General features: G+C 43.0%; 1 protein-coding gene across 1 annotated transcript; it reads left to right on the top strand.

The window, feature by feature from the left end:
- The first annotated feature begins 17,148 nt into the window (after nucleotides 1–17,148).
- Nucleotides 17,149–19,559, top strand: LOC138626097 (transcription factor Sox-9-A-like). The gene is made up of 3 exons (XM_069707531.1): nucleotides 17,149–17,962; nucleotides 18,199–18,449; nucleotides 18,677–19,559. Exons 1-3 carry the CDS (start codon nucleotides 17,526–17,528, stop codon nucleotides 19,495–19,497), a joined length of 1,509 nt encoding a protein of 502 aa, XP_069563632.1. The 5' UTR covers nucleotides 17,149–17,525; the 3' UTR covers nucleotides 19,498–19,559.
- The last annotated feature ends 2,489 nt before the right edge of the window (nucleotides 19,560–22,048 follow it).

The following is a 22,048-nucleotide window of genomic DNA, read 5'->3' as shown; positions in this document are numbered from 1 at the left end:
CATATATATGTACATATATATATGTGTATATATGTATGTATGTATGTGCATATATATATATGTACACACACACACACACACACATATACACACAAAAATGTCTGCATCTGTATGTGTATTATGATGGGCAAAAGCTGTTCTGTGCTATGTTTGCTAGTGCCGTTTATACACATATATGCATGAGTTGAATTGCAAACAAAACAGCATCATGTACAAATATATACAAATTCTAAAAGAAATACAAAAAAAAAGAGCACAGTTTCCATCGGATCCTAACTTTTAAACAAAAGTAAGTATAAATTGCGCCCCAATGAAACCCGTGTATCTGTTCATGATGAGTCGCTTTGGGGCCACACGGCAAGATTTCTAATTATAAATCTGGGGGTTGTATCAGTAAAGGCCAGACACCAGAAACATCGCACAGTTGACCTGCATTGAAAATGTTAGGCCATAAAGCAAATAATTAAGGACATTGTGCAAACAAAAGTAATCTTAGTTTGAATTGTCAATACGCAATTGAGAGGAGACGCTTCTGATCAGAAAGTCAAAAGATTAAAGTTCATTCCAGGTCCTGAGTTGTATCTCTGCAAGAACCACCCAAAAATCAAGCTGGAAATAAGGACATTAACAAAAGAAAAAATGAAATAGGAATACAGAAAGTGGAAAACATATTTAGGACCATCACACCAAGAAAATTTGACAAAAGGTCTGATGACCATTTTGTTCGTACTTTTGTACTTTCTCTAACTTCAGCCAGTCAGCTTCCATCTACCTTCAGCCTGTGGACAGTCCAGACTTCAATATTAGATCATGATGTGAAAATCAAAGCCTCGCTCAATGTCTGGATATCTTTTGTTTCTATTGTTCCTGTTTTTTTGCTATTTGTTTACCATTCTGGTAAATAAACATCACAGAAAGTGAATATTACTAAAAAAAAAAAGAAATCCTTTACATCCCCATTAAGCAGAACAATGAACTTAAAGTTGCTTGTTTAAATCAATGGTCCTGCTGGAAAATGAAGTAATGCCAGCAAAGCGTTTTGCATGTGACTGCTGAGGCACGGTTGACAGCAGAAGGCTGTGGTTGCACTGGTTGCTCACACGTGTCAAAGTGTGAATGTGACGCATGGCATCACTGGAAAAAGGTCAAATCTGCCCAGGTGGACTCTCCGTGGATAAACAGAGGTTAAAATAAAAAGCAGTTCCCATTTTTTATGGTTCTTCTTTATGCTTTCTTATAATTGCTCGACCATTGTGCCAAACTGTAAGTGCAGCATAAAAACTGAAGTATATACAGTATATATAGTGCAGACACACTTCTGTTCATAACGGTATCCATGAGTGTGAACAAGTCCAGCACACACACACACACACACACACACACACACACACACACACACACACACACACACACACACTCGGATGCCACACTGCACACACGCTGACACACTGCAGCCCTTTTTACCTGCAGGCTCAGCTCTTGCCCCAGGCGGCTCTCAGGTTACCTGTTTTCCTTCGTGTGAGTGTAAAGTGTATTCATATGCTCCTAAGAGGGCTGAGATTGGAAGGAGACTGTTTTCCCAGTGATAAAAATCACTTGGCACCTCGGGAGGAGCAGCCATCGCAGCGCAGCACAGAGTGGAAGGGCACATCGCGAAGCGGCGCGGCGCAGCTCTGGCACGGCCTCAGTGTACACAAGCAGCAGAGGAGGACAAGCCACACGTGGGTCTGAAGCAATATCACGGCCTCCGCTACTTAACCGCCGGGTTAATAGGTTTCATACGGTATTTTCCGAAGGAAAAAAAAAAAGAGCAAACACTGGGAATAAATAGAAAAATACCATCAGATTAAAAAAAAAAAAAAAAAAATCTTCTGGAGCAGCCACTGTGCAGGCCTCCATTAATGCTCTGATCTTTTAACAATTTACTAATACTGATAGCTCTGCCCTGGAAATTGATTACATGGCGGGAATATAAATATTATGTTGAACCACAGCTGTCTCACTATCAGAACTTAATTTGTCAAACTTGTTCTTAAGAATACAACTTAGGAGGGAAAAAAAACTGTCTAATTAGGAGCAAAGTTTAGGAGTACTAGTGATACGAATCTTTTCGAAGAAAAATAAGTCACGTGTACAGTCAGAGCAGGAATAGCCAATAAGTGACAAGGATTTACACTACGACTGGCCCAAAGGCAACATTTTAGAAAAAAAAAAAATCTTGATTTACTGTGATGTTGCCCTGCAAGATGATTATGTGACATACATTTTTGAATAATAATGTCAAGAAACCCTTAATTTCCTGTCTCGGGTGGCAATAATCATTATTTATTATACATCAAAGGAATGAAAAATTGGGGTGAAATAATAGGAAATTGGTTGAAAGAAAGCCAAACTGGATCAATCAAGGAATTCCGCCATGTGTATGTGTGTGTTGAGTATCCATTTTTTTACAGTTCATATAAAAGAAGCTTATTCCCCTGGTTTGGGTAGAGCTGAGCAATGTTAATAAACGTTACTAAACATGAGTCGCTCTTGGATACTTTCATTTTGTCAAAGTAACTCTCAAAGGAACATAAAGATGCATAAAATGGGACTGCAAACAAACGGAATGCCGGTTTCTTCATGACGTTTCTACATCTAATGCATTTAAAAGCTATTAATTTAAGTAATAATAACAACAACATTATGAAAGCGCAACAGAATAGCAAACCAAATCCAAAGTGTTATGTATATGTGGCATATGTATATATAAAGTAGGTGATACTATAAACATGTTGCTTCAGATGACGTAGTCATTGCGACCATTGACTCCAACACACCACTGTTCACCAACTTCCTGTAAAGATCTGGGGCTCTCATAAATTAAGAGTGTTTCTAAGTCATAAAATATTTGATTATTTATAAGCAGGACCAAATGGTATTTTTAAATGTAATAGTCCCAAATTTCACCTCTAGCCGTTTGATAAATAACGGCCCACGTGACTACCAGCCAGTTCAAATTTGATTAAACATATAAAACTCCTCTTTGGGCACTTCGCCAAGCATAAAGTAGAAAGCGATACTTCCACGACACAGTTGCTACAACTTGACCTTTTATCCTGAGATCTATTTATTTTATAACATTCAGAGAGCTGTTCTGTTTCCCACAAAGAGCATTTGTGCTACGAAACCCCGCATGGCTCTGTGTTGTCTTAGGGGAAGTTGTCTAAGCTTCTTATAAACCCATATTTCCCAGACAGACGTCAAAAGGCTCTAGCTCGTGTTTTTTCTGTGCATTAACACTATGTATGGAACCAAATGTATTTATTAAAAAGTGCTAATTCCAAGCAAACATCAGCAATTGCCAAAATAAAGGCCTTTGATATGAAACAGTGCTGATATAAGTCTGGCAGATGCTTGGGAATACTACTGCGGATGTACGTATGCGAGCAGCGCCGCCGTTACTGGAATAGATGTTCCTCTTTGTCGGTCAGCTGATAGCGGGCGCTTTTTTTTGCACTGTTTGTAGAAGCTTAGCCCTCGACTTCCTTATTAGACCCTTAAATTTGAGTTGCATGACAAATTTAAGGCGCCACACAATTGCCAAGTGCAGGCTAAAAGTGAAGGATTAGCTGCAATAAGCCGACACTTTTGCCCTCCGTGCACACAGACTCAATGTGTAATGTGTCCTAATGGCGGAGGTAAATTGAATACTTAAGCTCGGCACACATGGGTCTCCGTATCTTCACTCGCAGCCACCTACATCGCCACTCGACCTGCCAAACCACACGGCTGAAAGAGCCTATGAGATAGACAGAGTGTGTACTGTACGTATGGCCCTCCGCCGTTCCACCGCTCACTCACCACAGTGGGCTGGCACTCGAGGAGGGGGTCCCAGTGACAGGGGGCCACTGTTACCTTTAGCCTTGGCCGCTTTCGCCGTGAAGGATTTAGGCGTTATTCTATCGCGGTTTATTTCAAATAGGGTTTTTCTACTTCTTTGTCGCTCCCTCACCGCGATTCCGTTTCGTTGTTCGTGAAAGTGATACCTCTGTCTTTCCCTCTCTCCCCAGAGTGGCAATATTTGAATCCTCAGATGGCCCTTGCAGTATCAGTTCCTTCCTGAAACAAGCTGACACTTTTCTCCACCCCGTCTCGTTCTCCCAACCTGACGAGAAAGACGTCAGTGGACATTCCTGCATTCCTGGGTGTTAGATGCTGCTTTAATAACAACCCCAGAGACAGAAACATGACCGCTTTCGGTGGGTTCCTGTCTCCGTTTGGCTCGGTCTTCTTCTCATTCTCATCTGTTTGTCTCCATCTTTGCCTGTTCAGTCACATTTGAACCTCCACGATTTTCTCCAGAGATAGAAATCCACATAACACAGCATAGCAGCTTTGCACACTGGCATCACAAGCCAGGTTCATCTGGCATCATGGTTGCACAGTGTTTACCTGGCATGCTCTTCTTCTTCAGCGGTCACGTCCGCCCACCCTCGTCACCCTTGAGTCAACATCCCCATTACTTCTCAACGCCGTCCGGTCTCCATCCAGCGTCCAGGCCAAGTTCCTCCCATGGCTCCCCAGAGGCGGCTCACTGGACCCGGGTACGGCAGAGCCACGAGGCCGGGGTCGGCAGAGGTAAGGAGGAAGTAACTGGAGATTTTTAATTACGAGCCTCAGTGGTGCGATGAGCAGCTCAGCTCATGGCTCCGAGTTCAAGAGGACTGAACCAACCAGGGTTTAGCATGGTTCCTGGGTTTTACAGAGCAGGCTTTAAAGCAGCAATTGGCAAAGACTCGATGCAAAAACACAACCATCTTTTCCACCGAAATCACAAATTGGGGGAGCTTAAGAAAAGAGTGTGCCATCGTCTGTAATTAAGACCCTGCGGATTCACCCTACTTGCCCAAATTATGGGTATGGTCACTGGCTCGAACTCTAATTGGCACAGAGGAAATGTTGAATCGATCCTGGACAGCACAACATAAAACAGTCTCACAAGCAGCAGCAAGTCATTTGCTAGAACGCAAGAAAGCTGGACACAACAAAACGTTTCATTAGCACGTACACCCTACTACAACAAGTCATTCTCTTATTAGGGGATAACACTTCCTTTGTGGGTTTGTAGTTGTCACAGTGAATCACAAGGTAGGTGATATGATGAACCACAGCTTATTTTTGTGCTCTGAAAATGACCAGACCTTCCTGAGATTATAATCCTGGGTAGCTGTATCTGAGGAGTTTGGCTCTTGAGGTGAGGAAATAAATTCAATAACGCACAGGCATAAAAACATCCAACAAAGCCTCCCAACTAAAGAAAACCAGTCCAAATTGTACCTGTTCCAGGGCTGTCATCATTTGAGTGACTACTTTTATTTGAAGTGTTACTCAAGCAGAAGTAGAAATACCAGCTAGCAAAAGAGCAAGAAAAAAAAGACAAAGTTAGCGGTTTGCTGGTTAGCATAATAAAACATATCATAGATGAAAACCAAGTTTGACTTCCCTGAAGTAAGTGAATACCAAACTAATGCTAAAGGTACTGTGAATATTGCACTTCATTTGTCAGGTCACTACAAACATGAATAATGCTCCAGTTTGCTAACGTATGCTAATAACAATATAGACATTCCAGGTCAAGAATACAGTATTAAACCGTGTACTTTACATAAAGTGGATGGAGCTTCCAGGTCTGAAAGGGGAGGCCAGTGTGGAAGGTTGGACGGTGGGCCCTGCCGAGGCCAGACATGTGAGGTGAGTGCGAGTTTGTGACATCACAAATTCAAGGAAGTCCAATGGCGCAGTAGCTGAATACGGGCAATTTATTATAATTACTTTTCATATCGCACTCAAACCTGCTGTACAATAAAAAAAATAAAAATGGAATGGAACTCTGAATTTATACAATATAGGACCTTTAAAATTTTTACGATCATTTCCTCAGTATAACAGCGATGCATTGGTAACCTTGACATAAATAACATAAATGTATGCTTTTCTATACGTGGTAACATAAAACAGTTGTGTCACTATGACTTGCAGTCACAGTAAGCTACTTCTACCTTTGCCTTCAATTCCATGTCCCCTTGATAAAACCCTCACACCGATACAAGAATGACCTCTGACTGCACCTCCTCCTCCCCACGTTCTGTTCCTTCTTGAGCTCTGTGGAGGACAGGCTGAGACGTTTTGATGGCAGGAAATCAGGCTGAGCAATTTCCTATCGACATGCATAACGCCAGCACAGCAGGAGGTGGAGAGGCAAGAGAGGTCAGTCGCTACTATAGCTTTGTAAAGAAAGAGGTATGTCCTGCATGGGCACAGAAAGCTGGCGCTGTGCGAGCAGTAGGAAGAACTCTAGCTTAGAGTTATCTTTGAGGCTAAACAGATCGGACGAGACCGTTGTGTTGTTGGAGAGTTTCGGAGGCTATATTTTGAGCTGGAATCACAGGGACTACCGATCTCATTTCCTCATCAGCGCAATGGAAAATGGTAGTTCATGTGCAACCAAAATTATTAGCATAGAACTAGAACTGGTACATTGAGCTAAATAAGAGAACAACAATTGAACTGGCAACACTTTTGATAAAAAACAACATTCAGAAGTCGATGTTTTAAGGGAGTATAAGTTTTACCTGCTAAATTCAGTGATTGAGGAGCAGTTTCTTACAGTAACAATCTCATCACTCATAACGCAGAACTCATTTAAGACCCAATCAGACTTCACTTATTCAAATTCAAAACAACCCTCACAAGCAACTTGTTAGTTCAAAAGGTAAAGCAGAGGTAACAAGTGATTCCTGACAATGGATTCTCCGACTTCCATCTGAATCTTATTTGGACTGAAGTTACGCCTCATGGACACAATCACACAGAGCTTTGTGAGATAAACTCTGCTCAGAGAAGCTTAGTTTGGAATTAAATGATCAGTCTGCTGGAGGAAGACTTTGACAATGTGAAAGCTCATGAGGTGATGAGTCCAGATGTAGCAAATCAGGCCTGAGCATGGTGCTACAGCTGGCTTGTTTTACATCAGCACACGGGCGGGTGGGGGGGGGGGGGACTTGTACCACAAATCGGACAAAATCTGATTCTACAGAATGCTCATTCACAGACACACACACACTCACAAATGATGTAATTGCATTCACATTGTTTCAGTATGTGGTCGTCAGCACACCACATGTTTATTGGTTTGAACGGGTAAACATTTTTAAAAGAGTCTGCATGGATGGTGTTAAAGTTAACTTGTCCAACTTTGGTCTTGAAGACAAATCAAATATTAACATAAGCTAAATAGAGGACATTCATAGGTTTGTGCACCTGCTTTTTTTGTCATGACTGCCAAAACTTAGACTGAATACTTTAGAATTAGAGAAATGAAAACCGATGTGGACTCATGCCACTTAAAGTTTCTGCTTTGGCTTCCGCTTTGAGTAATTACAGTTAAACAGAAATGAGCAAATTACACATTTTAAAGTAACTTGTTAGTAATTTTATTGGCCGTAAGGAGGTTTCTACAGCTGTGTGTTACAATCTTCCTTTTTATATTTAGCGTTACACGACGTTTGACTTTCAAAAGTGACTAAAAACTCTATCTCGGGGATGAAAGTCAGTTTGGTCAACTTATTCGACATCTGCATTTCAAAATGTTTGAATGTGTACACTTTTGGAACAAGATACTCAGTTATGAGTCCAAACTGTGGTATGACGGAAACAAAACCAATACCTCATTGGGTTTTTTTCCGTCAGAAGATATCATCAGAAGATATATCGGTAAAAATAATTTTTGTTCTGAAGCATAATCGCAAAACATTTTTTCCAGTGTTGATGAATAATCTACTTCAATACAGAATGAGGTGATGTCTTTGGTTGGCCAATTAAGACGCTGCATCCACAACACTTAGAGACATTGAAGTAAAGCCAACTGATCGCTTTGAATTATTTATTTCCTATTTGTTCTGCAGTTCAGTTGACACTGCCAGCGTTGCAACTGAAAGAATAAGAATGAAACTATCATGCATGTCAAAACACCAAAACAATAGATCTAAGCAACACATACATTTACCGCATTATAAAGGTAATTATAGTCAGATCTGCTCGCGCACTAATGATGAGGCAGTGATTTTATAAACCTTTTAATTCAAACATTTGCCAATTTTTCACTAGCTGTTTTTTCTGGAGTTGGCAGCTGCTGCTTTTAGCCTGGATTATGTGTTTAACTTCTTTGTATTTGATGTTACAGTTTGCTCTTCATTTGTAAAATATGACGCTCTGCTGCCAGGTCACTTTTTAGTGAGATTGATCAGATGTTGCAAGCCCCGCCCCTTTTATGTGAACGCGCTCGTAGCTGGTTTGGGAAACCCTGGGTTGATTTAGCGAGTTTATAATCATCTTCTTGTGACTGCTTAACATGATAACATTTCTTCGGTTTATTTAAGCCCATTAACTTAAAGATATCCTGGATATGTTGAACCTGACATACATGTCAAAGTATGTTGGTTTCATGTCTTGTTGAAAACAAAAAAAAAGTATTTGCCTTGCATTAAAAAAAAAAAAAAAAAAAAAAAGGGTTGTCAGCATGCGCTGGTTCACTGCATCATGTTTCTACAGTTGCTCCATTCACAAAATTAAAAAAATAAATAAATACATTAGTTTATAACTATCTAGTAAAAACACTTAAGATATCCCCCCAAAAAAGCTCTAATGATCAACTGTACTGATGCTTGAAGGGAAACTACAGAACGGTAAATTCGACTGTTTGCCAACTGCTCTTTCTCTGCAGCAAATTTGGCTTTGACTATTTATGTCATTAAACTTTCCAATGTCTTCCTTCCCTTCAAAAGTAGTCTTTTGATCCGGATGGCTGTGGTTAAAACAGGAAGGAGGTTTGAGTGGAGGGCCGCAGCTGAAGCGAGGACGCCAGAGCGTAGAGATATCATCACCGTTTCATTAAACGTAGGCCTCTGTGTTTCTGAGCGGGGAGACTGTGCAGGAAGAATGCAATGTTTTCTGCAGCACCAGGAACTAGAGGAATGACTGAAGTGACAGGCCTTCGGACAAATTATTAGAAGCAGGGTTGATCATTTTCATGCAATGACTAAATTTGATATTTTTGGAAGTATTTTGTTATTATTCTACAATTCATTTATGTAAGCTTCATGGTGAACTATTCATCTATCTTCTCTTCTCTTTGAGGTCGGTGAAGCCTGCAGGACTCCACCAGGTGATTCTCTACCTGAGAGCAGGAACACTGTAAGAGCCTTATTTGTAAAACAAAGTAGGATGTATGAAATAGATTGTTTTAAGAATTCATGCCTATAGACTTTGCCTCTCACTCACTTATTCGCACACATTCAAATTGGGAGTAATTTAGGGTTCAGTGTCCTGCCCATGGAAACATGTGGACAGGAGGATCCAGGGATTGAACCTAAAACTCTGCTTCTTCTACTTCCTGGGCTACAGACAATTTCCAAACTGGGCTGGTTTAAAAGACAAATATTGTAGATTTATGAGCTGAGAGGACGAGCATCGGGCCTCATCGAGTAGCTTGTGTAGAGTGAATGCTTTAAGAATTACTATCTTATTTTAAGAACTTTCTTTGTACCACCTTTTCAAGATGTCATCTTTTGAACTGAGCTGACTTCTTTTTAAATGGTTTTAAGATTAGATTGTTTCTTATTGTGACCAGATTTTTGTGTTGGTTTCTGGCAGAATTCTTTTGCTTGAATTTGCAAACGTTCACTAGTTAACACGGTATGTTGTGCTGTTTCTGGTAGTTCAGCTTGCAGTGAGTTGTACTCGGGAGCCGCGACAGTGTGACAGTGCTGCTCCATGCACAATACCAGGTCAGAGCTACATTGGTCCACAGCACAAAATGTGTTGGTGTCACAATGACGGCTCTACATGACATGGCTACATTTGAGGACCGGTTTGTCAAAGAAGGAAAGTCGTCTGAGGGAATAGAAAGAGTGACAGTGTCTGTGAGGAGGTTATGGTTGGTTGGATCGATCAAACACAGGACTTTCATCCAGGAGATGAAGTCTGTGAAGAAGCAAGAATCAACGTGGTTTTATTTTTTATGTGAAGTGGACATAGGCCAATAAAAAAGAGTTGGCCGAGAAAAAAGGTGTCTTGCAACATGTTAACATGTTTTACGCTGTGGACCAACACAGCAATTCCATATTTTGATACGACACTGTGTCACCAATCTAAAGAGAATTTAATGAACATTTCTTTTGATTTTGATGGATGAAAATATACTTTTATCAGAAAATTTCCTGCTGGACAAGTTTTTTATTTTTTTTTTATTTTATTTTTTTTATTCACTCTGCAGTATAAAATAAATATATTCTATTTCTGGTACTCTTAAATTTTGATTTTCTCTTTACAGAGAAGTTGTACTGCCCATACAATATTGGACTCACCTCCACCTGACACCAAAATAACCCTCATAAGCACATCAAATCATTACACACAGCATGGCACCAATTACCCTCCACAACTGGAAGGACAGAGAGGACCCGGAGAGAAAATAGAGCATTGCTGGCCAAGAAACAAGCTGTTACTGTTACAAAAGGAGCAGGAACCCGAAAAACGCACAGAGGAATAATTTTAGACGTCTGCTACCCAAACCCCCCCCCCTCCGCCCTCCACTGCCTCCATCCTGCCTCCTGCACAATTCAATAAGCAGTAAAAATGTGCTGCGTTATAGTTGGACGTCCTCCGCTGCTCAGAGTAACGTTTCGCTGCGTCAGAGCTTTTTCTCCCTCAATCTCTCCCTGAATCGTTGGGTGCTGCTCTCCGTCCGGGGAAGGAAGGAGGGAGTTTTCCAGTGGCACTAGCCACCCGCTGACAACTGCCGTTCTTCCCCCCCCCCCCGACAAAAAACAACCCCTCACACACACGCACACACACACACACACACACACACACACACACACACACACACACACACACACACACACACACACACACACACACACACACACACACACACACACACACACACACACACACACACACACGCACACAAGCCCACCATTGGCTAAACCCAAACAACTGCTCAGCATTAAGGTGTGGATCTGTCATTAGTTAGCTTGGCCTGGCTGGGTGAGACCATTGTTATTGTTAAAGCGAGGGCTGTTTGCACAAGCCATATCTTCGGAGGGAAACGCTACTCCTCTGCGGCTTTTTTGACTCAGCCTGAGTGGATTGGGTTTCCGTTCGCTTTTCCAAGCTCTCGTACGGCGCGGTATGAGCAGCTAATGCACATATTTTAATCAGCAACAACTCAGGTTTGCTGGGAAATGTGTCCAGAGGCATGAAGCGATCGGCTCGGCTTTCTACGGGATTTTTAGTCTGGAGAAGTGTCGACTCACTGACTTTGGACAGCAGTCTCTTGGATGGTTTTCAGTCCAGATTTTTGCCACTAGAAAGCAAAAAATGAGGGAAAGAGAATAAGAAGATCCTGAATAAGAGAGCAGAGGTTGGATCAGTGATGGATGGTAGATAGAGGGCTCCTCCTTGGGAGTTGCCTTGGTCTTTCCTAAGTGTTGTTCAAACAGCATGAAGAGCAGAATGACATTGGGTCAACAGACACCCGGTGCCCAGACGATCAGATCAGAGGGGAGCAGACACGCAGGCTCGAGGCAGCCATTAATCACTCGGAAACTCTTCAGAGTGGCACATCACACCTATCTGACGGCTGCAGGCTCCGAGAGACGAGATGCTTCCCTCACATTCGCTCCACTGCTGTGGTATTTGAAGGCCTTTGATCCTCTCTTGCTACTTTTGTCATTGATACACAAATGCTTCGGTTACATGGTCACCATTTTTAAGGTGTTGCCCTAAACTATCAATAAATGATGACTGCCTGTGCTGAGGCATTAGAAAACTATGAACAAACAATCGCACCGTTTCGTCACAGCTCAACAACATTTAAAAGGGTATTCCAGCTATTTAATAATACTTCTATGCAAAGTAGAAGATTTACAAGTGACACATTAAGAATCATGTTATCAGGATGAGTCAAGCTCCAAAATGCTGCACCAATTTTTCATTGGACTTCTTTTTCCTTTTCCACTTTGCAACATCATTATTTCCTTTACCAATCTTTAAAAATGGTACAACCAAAGACACAGCAGATTCCCGTCATACTGAGAACATTCAATGGGTAAAAATGGTAAACAATTGGTGGAAAGGTGGTTTTCTTCTGTTGCAAAGTGAGCGTCGGTTTTAAAGGCAATACTTTTCATTAGCATGTCCTTAACGCCCAAATGCTCGAGAGCCAACAGTTTGCTTGCACCCGCATCATAAAGTTCTGGTGACAACAAGTCAGAGCAAAACCAAATGTCCATCTGCTGTTGATCCATACGCTCAGTGTGTTCCAAACAGTCCTCACTTTGTGAATAAACTGCTAAATGTGCTTCAGCTGATCAAGTTTCAAAGTCATTTGAAGCTCTAAACTGAACACAGAGAGTGAATCTGTAGGATGTTGCATTGGAATATTTTTGTAATTCCAATAACATCAGCAACAATATCTCCCACTGGGTGAAAAGGACCACTGAAGTGCGACCAAATTGCCATATAAATGGCTGCAAAGCCAGAATTGGTGGCAGTTACATCACCAAATCAAATATTAACACTCCTAAAACGGACTCAGCTAATTTAAAAGCTTCTTCACACGGTTTATATTCAGTTTAATTTGTGTATGAACTACTGGTGGTCATGTTAATACAGATCTACGTCAGAATACCTGGAGGTTTTCCCGACATGACATTTTTTTGACATCGTGTGAATGCAGTTTGAATTCAGGATTCGTTTGAAACGTCGTGTCTTTACACAAATGATAAACGATTTGGTTATAACACAATCATGTTTGAAATGACACATTTTTTACCTTTAAATCATGAATTGATAACTGAAATCTGGACACGTGTTTGTCACATCCACAGACGTGACACTCAGAAATGTAAAGCAGGTCCGATGGGGCTCCCAAAGAAAAGCAGACAAGACTTTAGCAGTTGACTTCCACTGTTTGCTAAGATTTTTTACGCTGTAGCTCCAAGTCAAGATGAGAAGTTTCCCAAGGCCTCGCCCTGCCTGCCCGCCTGCAGCCATCGGCCTCAGGTCAGCCCCTGGATGATCACCAAACAGACCACAGACTGGACTTCACTTTCGTCCTGCAGTGGCTTTGTAACGACAGACGGATCTTCTACAAACTGCTGGTAGACAGATTTGAAACTTTTTGATTAAATTGGTAAAAATACATTTTAGGAAAACCTTTTTGCGGTCGTGTTGCGCTCCTCACCTCTTTGATGGGGGCGTAACAGCACACATTTGTAAAGTTTCAGATCTGAAGATAGATATTCAGGTTTTCAGAGATGATGGAATGAGTATATTTTTCACTAACTGTTGTCATGAGGATATGTCTAACCTGCCTGCGTGGCATGTGGAGGAGGAAGAAGAGGAGTGGATTCAACACTGTTAAAACATATGTCGGTAGTACATTTGTTTTTTGCAGTTCTTTTATGTTTTAGGCAATATGTCACGTAGGAGTGGAAGTCATCTGCTGTCACAACATGTGTGTTTATTTTAATATAGGCAGATTCAGCAGGTGACAGCTGCTCTGCACAGACAGTATACAAGGAAGGGTTCACTCAGTCTTTTGTTTTATATTTATACATAGTTGTCCTTCTTCCTCATTGTCTTGTCTTTTTATTGACAGCACTCTCTTATTGGTATGGACTAGATTGCATGTGCAAACAAATCACTGTTTTATACTTTACAGATGATTTTTCACTAATAAAAACAAAATAATGAACACTATTCTGTTTTTGTAATTGAGCACCCTAAATCCTCCATACTACACCTTTAACCTGATACAATCTAATTATATTTGCTCATAAGCTTGTATTTTGGTCATTATAAGGACGACACATGTTCCTATTTCTTGCGATCTAACTCTTCCACCATTTGATATGATACTTGCATATTGTTTTTCAAAACTATTATGAATGTAAAACCACCTTGGATTAGGTTGCAGTTCAAAAGTTGTATTGATGTCTCCTTTACAATGCCAGGCTGTGGGAGAAATGCTTTTTCAGCTGCAGGGGATTTTTGTTGTTGTTGCAGTACCATGAGTGACCTATGGGACCGATTAGCAGCAGAGCTGAGTAGCTCTTATGTTTACACTAGTCAAAGCAAGTAAAGCCTACAGTTATTCTTGTAAAAGGCTGATTATTTGGTTAGTTTATCAGCTCTGTAGCTATTGCTTGTGTAAAGATTTAACAACAACTAAGACCAATGCAAAACCCTGTTTGTGTGACGCCACACATTTGTTTGCGAATGGCTGTTTCAACACCTTGACTTTGGAATTTTAACTGTCGCCATCTTGGATTATTTGGAGCCAGAAGTGACTATATTTGGAGGAGCCGGGCAGGATCAAAGGGTGGATCTGACTCAAAACCCGATGCCAATATGTTCCGCCTGACGGCACTTCAGGCATGTCAATCAAACTAGACACGCCCCTAAACATACCTCTTTTTGAGCCCGGACATCTAATCAATTAAAGCGATTTCCATCATAAAGAATGAAAAAAATGAACTGACTTTGTATTTCATAAGGAAAAATTAAAAAATTATTTCATTTTGAATGAGATTTTAGTAGAAACTGAGTTTTTTTGGAGCCAGCCCCTGGTGGCCCTCAGTGGTATTGCATTTTGAGGCATTACCACATTGGTTTCGCTTTTCAGTCTCAGAGACTATGTCCATTTTTATAAAGTCTATGAATGCAACCAACTTCAATTTAGTTAAGCATAAACTGGGACATTTCTCCTACAACTAGGCTAAGTCTGCACGTACGAACAACTGTCTCTAGGTTCTCCTCTTCTGTCTTCCTTTCCCTGCCTCCATTTACACTTTCTACCTCACCATCTTCTCCCTCTTGCTTTTAGCTTTTCTCCTCTTGCAAGCCTCCATTCGGCGTATTTACTCCGTCAATAGTATCACCACGTTTTCCAGCTCTACCAACTGTGAGTCAATGCGTTCACGCTTCTGTTGCTCTACAAGCAAACAGGGTTGCATTTGGTGGCCTCGTGCGACGGCACGCATCGCGCACGCGACCTCAGCAACGTCCCACGAGCCATTAACGCAGAGCGAAAACTGCTCCCTTCTATTTGTGTTCAAACGGAGTATCTTAAATAAGCATGTCTCGTGTAAATAAACTCGCAGAGCAACGGAGGAGTCGGCGATGTTAAGGCTTTAGTGTTTTGGAACCGCAGTCCTAATTGGTGAGGGGAGAGAAAGAATTACTGAGTGATTCAGAGTTTGAGCAGTCAGACCGAAGGCAAACAAACAGCATAGCAACATTACGGTACCCAGAGACGGTCTCACTCTCTCTCTTTAAAACACACACGCAGAGAAACGGGGAGAAAGAAAAAGATTTGTATCTGTGGGTGTCTGTATGTGTAGCGAGCAGGCTGCACGGTGAAATTAGCTCTACCTGACATCTGTGAGCTATTAAAAGCAACTTCAGGTAGCACATGTTGTCCACATTAGCCCCGAACTGAGATTTACATTTCCACATCTCCACAAAGCATAATAAACAATCAAAGGGGGCGTGTGCGGGCAGGTTACCGTCGACGACCGCGGAGCACTTTATGTTGCTCTGATTGGAGCTTCGCGCCGCGTTCGGCTCCGGAGAGGGGACAAAGGGAGGGAGTGTGTGTGTGTGTGTGTGTGTGTGTGTGTGTGTGTGTGTGTGTGTGTGTGTGTGTGTGTGTGTGTGTGTGTGTGTGTGTGTGTGTGTGTGTGTGTGGATTCATGGAAGCTGGAAATCACTCATACATGATGAACATTAATGTAACTGTCACAAATTACCGTACGTTTTCTGAACTATTGCAATTCAATTCCAAGGTTTTTTACTCTTTACTCTTACTTTGCTGTCCATTACATCTGTATTAAATGGAATATTTATATACAATATGACACAACCCTGTAGTAAGACCTTCCTTTAATACTATATTTTGTGGTATTTTGCCAATAATTCAATAATTTATGTCAGACTTTGAATGCTGGACTTTTACATGTAAAGGGTTATTTTTATATTGCTGTATTGGCAGCTCCGGTTATGTAAAGAATCGGAATACGCCTGCCTCTAATTTGTTGTAGCTGAAAATGTTAAGTGTTCCCAAACTGATGTAGAAAAAAGTTTCAATTCTTTCTTTCTTTTAAATGATTCCTTTTTGTTTTTAAACAAAACCTGCTCTTGAAAATCAAGTTTCAAATATCAGAATACTTACAAAATGAATATAAAGTTATAACACTGCGTAACGCAACTCTTTAAATGTCCACGGTTTTATGAGGGAAAAAAGGTAGGAACAGAGCTGAAGTTGAACAGTCAGCAAACTGAACAGAATGACTGGATTATTTCTCTGTTGTTGGAAATGAGATGAGCATTACAAATCAGAAGCTGATGTTTGACAGCGACTGTTGCTCTGCAGCAGTCTGCTCCTCCTCCTCCTCCTCCTGCTGCTGCTGCTGCTGCTGCTCTTGGCAAGCAGGGGAGGTTACAGTACTGTGTTTCTAGGCTGCTGTCTCCCCCTATTGTCTGGATGTTGTAACTGTAAGTATGGATCCAAGTGTGTTGGAAGAATCTTACAAACACAAGAAAATGTTTTTAAAAAGTGAGACTAAAGAACTGTTTGAGATGCCAAATGTCACGTATTATCGAGTTTTACTGCTGATCAGTCACGTGATCTGAACCTAACTAACGTGTCACATGTTTTTACAATACATTTTATTCTTTCATGTTTTTCTTTATGATAAAATCTTTCAGGTTGATTCAGTTGGAGCACATGCATATATTCAATATGTCTGATTGGGTGTTTAAAATCACTTTCCTCATACAGCCTTGAACATATCGTATAGGAAAATCTAGCAGAATTAAACACAACATATAAAGGCTGGTGTGCAGTGTGTGTGTTTGTGTGTGTGCGCTTTTCAAGGAAATTTGTGTGTGTGTTTTCTGTGCTGGTTAGGAGAGGGGAAAAAATGGGATCAAATTCCTTTACTTTGGCGTCACACGCTGCCATCCAATCAGATCCGGGCTTTCCTCGGCATGGTAACACTGCTATAAAGCCCGCATGCAAAACGTTTGCAGTTCAAAGCACTCAAGCGTTCTGGGGATTGTACTCGGGGACCAGAAAGGAGCTCTTCATCGTTTTCATTCTACAGAGTTGAAAACAAACTCTTCACCAGCTGGCTTTTTTCTGCCTTTGCAAGAGAGGATCCGTTTGCAGAAATCAACGCTGATCCAGGGAGTCTGTCAGAAGCTCGTGCGTAAAGACACTCGCTCTCCAAATCGGTTTTACGCACGCCATCGGAGTTAGAGAGAGATACAGTTTTTTGTGCACGTTTCTCTTAAAGATTTTGATCAAGCGCATCCTGGCAAGATAAAGTCACTCTAGAGGCTTTTTCCTCTCGCGAAAAAGCATAATTAACGCCTCCATTTCACGCGTAATTTGGCACCAAACAGTTTTTCGTATGAATCTCCTCGACCCCTACCTGAAGATGACGGAGGAACAAGACAAGTGTCTCTCTGATGCCCCGAGCCCGAGCATGTCCGAGGACTCCGCGGGCTCCCCCTGCCCGTCCGGCTCGGGCTCCGACACCGAGAACACCCGGCCGTCGGAGAACGGGCTGCTCAGAGCGGACGGAGCCCTGGGCGACTTCAAGAAGGACGAGGAAGATAAGTTTCCCGCTTGCATCCGCGAAGCTGTGTCCCAGGTGCTCAAGGGTTACGACTGGACCCTCGTGCCCATGCCGGTGCGCGTTAACGGATCTAATAAAAACAAGCCTCACGTTAAGAGACCGATGAATGCCTTCATGGTCTGGGCTCAGGCTGCTCGGAGGAAGCTGGCGGATCAGTACCCGCACCTTCATAACGCGGAGCTCAGCAAAACTCTCGGGAAACTTTGGAGGTAGGTGTAGCTGCTCTGTCGTTCAGCTTTTACGCACCAGTTTGGGATGCAGTGTGCAAATGTCTAACTTTTCTTCTTCTCTGTTGGCACACTTGCACCTTATCTCACTGTGTAGAAATTAAAGGTACATGTTGTTAATCATTTGCATCGATTATTTCATGATTTGTTCCTCGAAAGCAAATTTTCATCAGAAAAATTCAAGTTTCACGTGCATTAATGATACGTTTTACGCACAGACTTCTCAACGAAGGAGAGAAGCGGCCGTTCGTGGAGGAGGCTGAGCGGCTCCGCGTGCAGCACAAGAAGGATCACCCGGACTACAAATACCAGCCGCGGCGGAGGAAGTCGGTGAAGAACGGACAGAGCGAGGGGGAGGACGGCAGCGAGCAGACGCACATTTCCCCGAATGCCATCTTCAAAGCTCTGCAGCAGGCGGACTCCCCGGCGTCCAGCATGGGAGAGGTGCACTCTCCCGGCGAGCACTCGGGTGAGAAGAGAGAAAATATGGATTGCAGTTGCTTGCATTCTCCTAAGTGGGTCAATACTTCAGTTAGTGATTGGTTGAATGCCTCAGGTTCTGTTCCGTTTTCTCTGAAAAAGATGATGAATAAATCATTCCGTAACCCAGTCCAGCTTTGCTTTAGAAGAACAAAACCTAATGATGAATTAATATTTAAAACTGGATCTCATCTGTTTCATTTTTGTAACCTCCAGGCTCCCAAGGGCCCCCCACCCCTCCCACCACCCCAAAGACTGATGTCAGCTCAGGCAAGATGGACCTAAAGCGCGAAGTGGGCCTCCGCTCTCTGCCCGACGGCCCCGGTGGACGACAGCTCAACATCGACTTCCGCGACGTGGACATTGGGGAGCTGAGCAGTGACGTCATCTCCCACATCGAGACCTTCGACGTCAACGAGTTCGACCAGTACCTCCCGCCCAACGGCCACCCGGGCTCCGCGAGCGGGCCTGGTGGCGCCACGCCAGTCAGCTACACCGGCAGCTACAGCATCAGTAGCAGCTCCCCGGTCAGCCCGCAGGCGGGAGGCGCGGCAGCCTGGATGGCCAAAAGCCAGAACCAGCAGGGACAGCAACAGCAGCAGCACACCCTCACTACCCTGGCCAGCGGTGGCTCAGAGGCGGCTCAGGCCCAGCACAGGACCCAAATCAAGACAGAGCAGCTGAGCCCAAGCCACTACAGCGAGCAGCAGGGCTCCCCGCAGCACGTCACTTACAGCCCCTTCAACCTGCAGCACTATAGCCCGCCTTCCTCCTCCTACCCGGCCATCTCCAGGCCGCAGCAGTACGACTACTCCGACCACCAGGGGGGATCCACCGCTGCCGCCGCCTCCTACTACAGCCACACGGGGGCCGGGCAGGGCTCGGGGCTCTACTCCACGTTCAGCTACATGAGCAGCCCCAGCCAGAGGCCCATGTACACGCCCATCGCCGACAACACGGGGGTGCCTTCCATCCCGCAGAGCAGCCCGCAGCACTGGGAGCAGGCGCCGGTTTACACCCAGCTCACCCGACCCTGAGCTGGACTGAGAGACACTCAGTGACATGTACAGCCGCCCGCACACACACACACACACACACACACACAGAGAGAGAGCGCGCACACACACACACACACACACACACACACACACACACACACACACACACACACACACACACACACACACACACACACACACACACTTCACCCCCTGGGGGGACGGAGTCCTTCCCCCTGAATCAGACACTTGAATTCAAAGAAGAGGAGCGCTGGACTTGTGATTGGCTCACGTAGTGCCTTGCTATTGTACCATGATAGAAACTTATATATATATTTTTTAGAGAGAAGATGTTAAGAGAATCCTCTGTGAGGACTTATTGATTGTTGATATTTCCGTATAGGCACCGTTTCTTTGGGTTTTTTCTTCATATGCTGGCAGGTTGTAACCCATGGGAGGTGGAGGGGGAGGGGCGTGGTCAGGGTAATTATTTCTACCTGTAGATATTAAAAAAGGTTTTATATTTTTAACCAGTTTGGCCGCTAACAACGTGCGGTGGTGGAGATTCTGGTCTTCTGTCCAGTTTCATACGACGGTTTCTGTTACCTTTTCCGTTGTTGTTGTTGTTGTTGTTGCTTCCCTCTTCTTCATGTGCCATTCAGCGAGTATGTTTTGTACTGATGCTGTGTAACTCGTGATCACCAGAAAAGCTATTAGGCAATACAAGAGACTTGGTTGCACAACGCTGCGCCGTGTTGATGGGGGGTGGGGGGAGGGGGAGGAGGGGGAGGAGAATGAGGAGGAGAATAATGGGGAGGAGGAGGAGGAGGAGACTGCAGCCCCCCACCCCCACCACCATCCGTGCCTTGGATTTTACATTTTCACGAACTTTTTTGTACGCTTGTGTGTGTGCGTGCGCGTGCGTGCCGCAGCTGAGATTACACTTACCGTCCAACAGCGCGTGTTTGACAGCTACAGGAAGTCACCTTTGACCCCCTCGGGTGTCCCCCTGCAGCACCCCCTCACTCTCCTGCCCCCTCCCTCCCCTCAAGCCCCCAAACCCCACCCCCACCCCCCCAGGTCAAATCCAGTCTTAACATTTTTATTTATTTATTAGGGTTAACTTTATTTCAAAGTAATTATTTTGCATACTATTCTTATAACTAATGAATCGTCCTCTTTGCATATAAATTCTCCCTTTTTTTTTTTAAATTTATATTTTCAACCCAGGAGGTACTTAGACTTAATGGTACATGCTGTAATCATCTTTTGTTGTGTTTATTTATCTTTATCTAAATGTCTATTTTAAGTATGTAATTGCCTTTTTGTTTCTGAGGGTCAGGGGGGACTATCTAACAAAATGTTATTTGTGAATTTTCTTTGAGTTTTGACTTTAATTATGGCTGAAAGAACTGGAAAATGTTTTAATCTCAGTTATATGTTGTTGTTTTTTTTTACTATTTTTGTTTGGATTTATTTTTGTTTGTGCGATCAACAGAGGGACCGTCCATCCTTTCTGCTCTGCGAGCTCCATTTCCTTTTTCTCTCAGTATCAAATAACTGACTTTCCAATACTCTTTTTTTTTTTCTCTCTCTCTCCTGCGATCTCGCCATGTATTTGTACTGTCTTTAAAGAATCTTTTGTATATGTATTTGCAATAAAAAAAAGAAAATGCTATTAAAAAACAGAGAAGTGTGTCATTAATCTCACGTAAAACTGATGCTGCGTCTTGTTTTCCACATGCTCGTCTCAGACAAAGGGTTAAATGAAAAGAGCCAAGAAGCAGCACCCGTGTTTGTTTTCCCAGAAGCCTTGTTTTTTTTCCCCCCTCTGCTTTTTTTTTCTTCCTCCCTCTCCTCCTCCCGTCAGCTGGTAGCAGCAGGGGGGTTGTGAGGCCCCGGGGGTGGGGGTGGGGGGTGGGACCTGGAGGGGGGCGCCCGATATAGCAAGTGTGGTTTAAAAAAAAAAAAAAAAAAAACGACTGAAAATATTCAAAATTGATTTCAAAGGCGGAAAAAGAAAAAGTGGGCTGGACAGATCGGGCTTAGATAACAGCAGGAAGGGGTGTGTGGGGTAGGGGGGTGTGTGGGGGTGGAGGGGTGCAGAGACTCCTGCAAACAAGTCCCAAAACAGAGGACTGTAACACTGACTTCTATTTCCTGCTTTGCCCTCCGTGCATATGGCTGATTTCCTGTGAAAAAAACCTCATAACTCCAACTTGGGTTACTTAGCATCAGGCGGCCTGTTAAAAGCCGCAGCAGTAACTCAGACAGCACAACAGTCAAGCTGAAAACTGGTAGTACTGGTTTCTTACAGCTGATCATTTTTTCTTTTGTATACAAAGCGCATTCGTGTATGAGTGTAATTACAAAAACGCACTATCCAATGCAATCTAGTGCCGTAAATAATCGATGAATACTGAGGGAGAGGTCCACTTCTCATCGACATTGTACAATCAAAGTTAAAGACACTGTGGCTTTTTGTTAAAAGTGCATTGAAATTGATTTTCAATCAACAGGAAATTATTGATTTTGTTCGGTTATCAAATCAATAACAGCAAAAATCCAAATACGGTCACTTCTTTGTTAT

This window comes from Brachyistius frenatus, unplaced genomic scaffold (assembly GCF_029030835.1).
Source record: "Brachyistius frenatus isolate BFR_SWC_R1_liver_20210118 unplaced genomic scaffold, ASM2903083v1 Contig_69, whole genome shotgun sequence".
NCBI classification, from domain to species: domain Eukaryota; kingdom Metazoa; phylum Chordata; class Actinopteri; family Embiotocidae; genus Brachyistius; species Brachyistius frenatus.
This window is presented reverse-complemented; position numbering and strand designations above follow the sequence as displayed.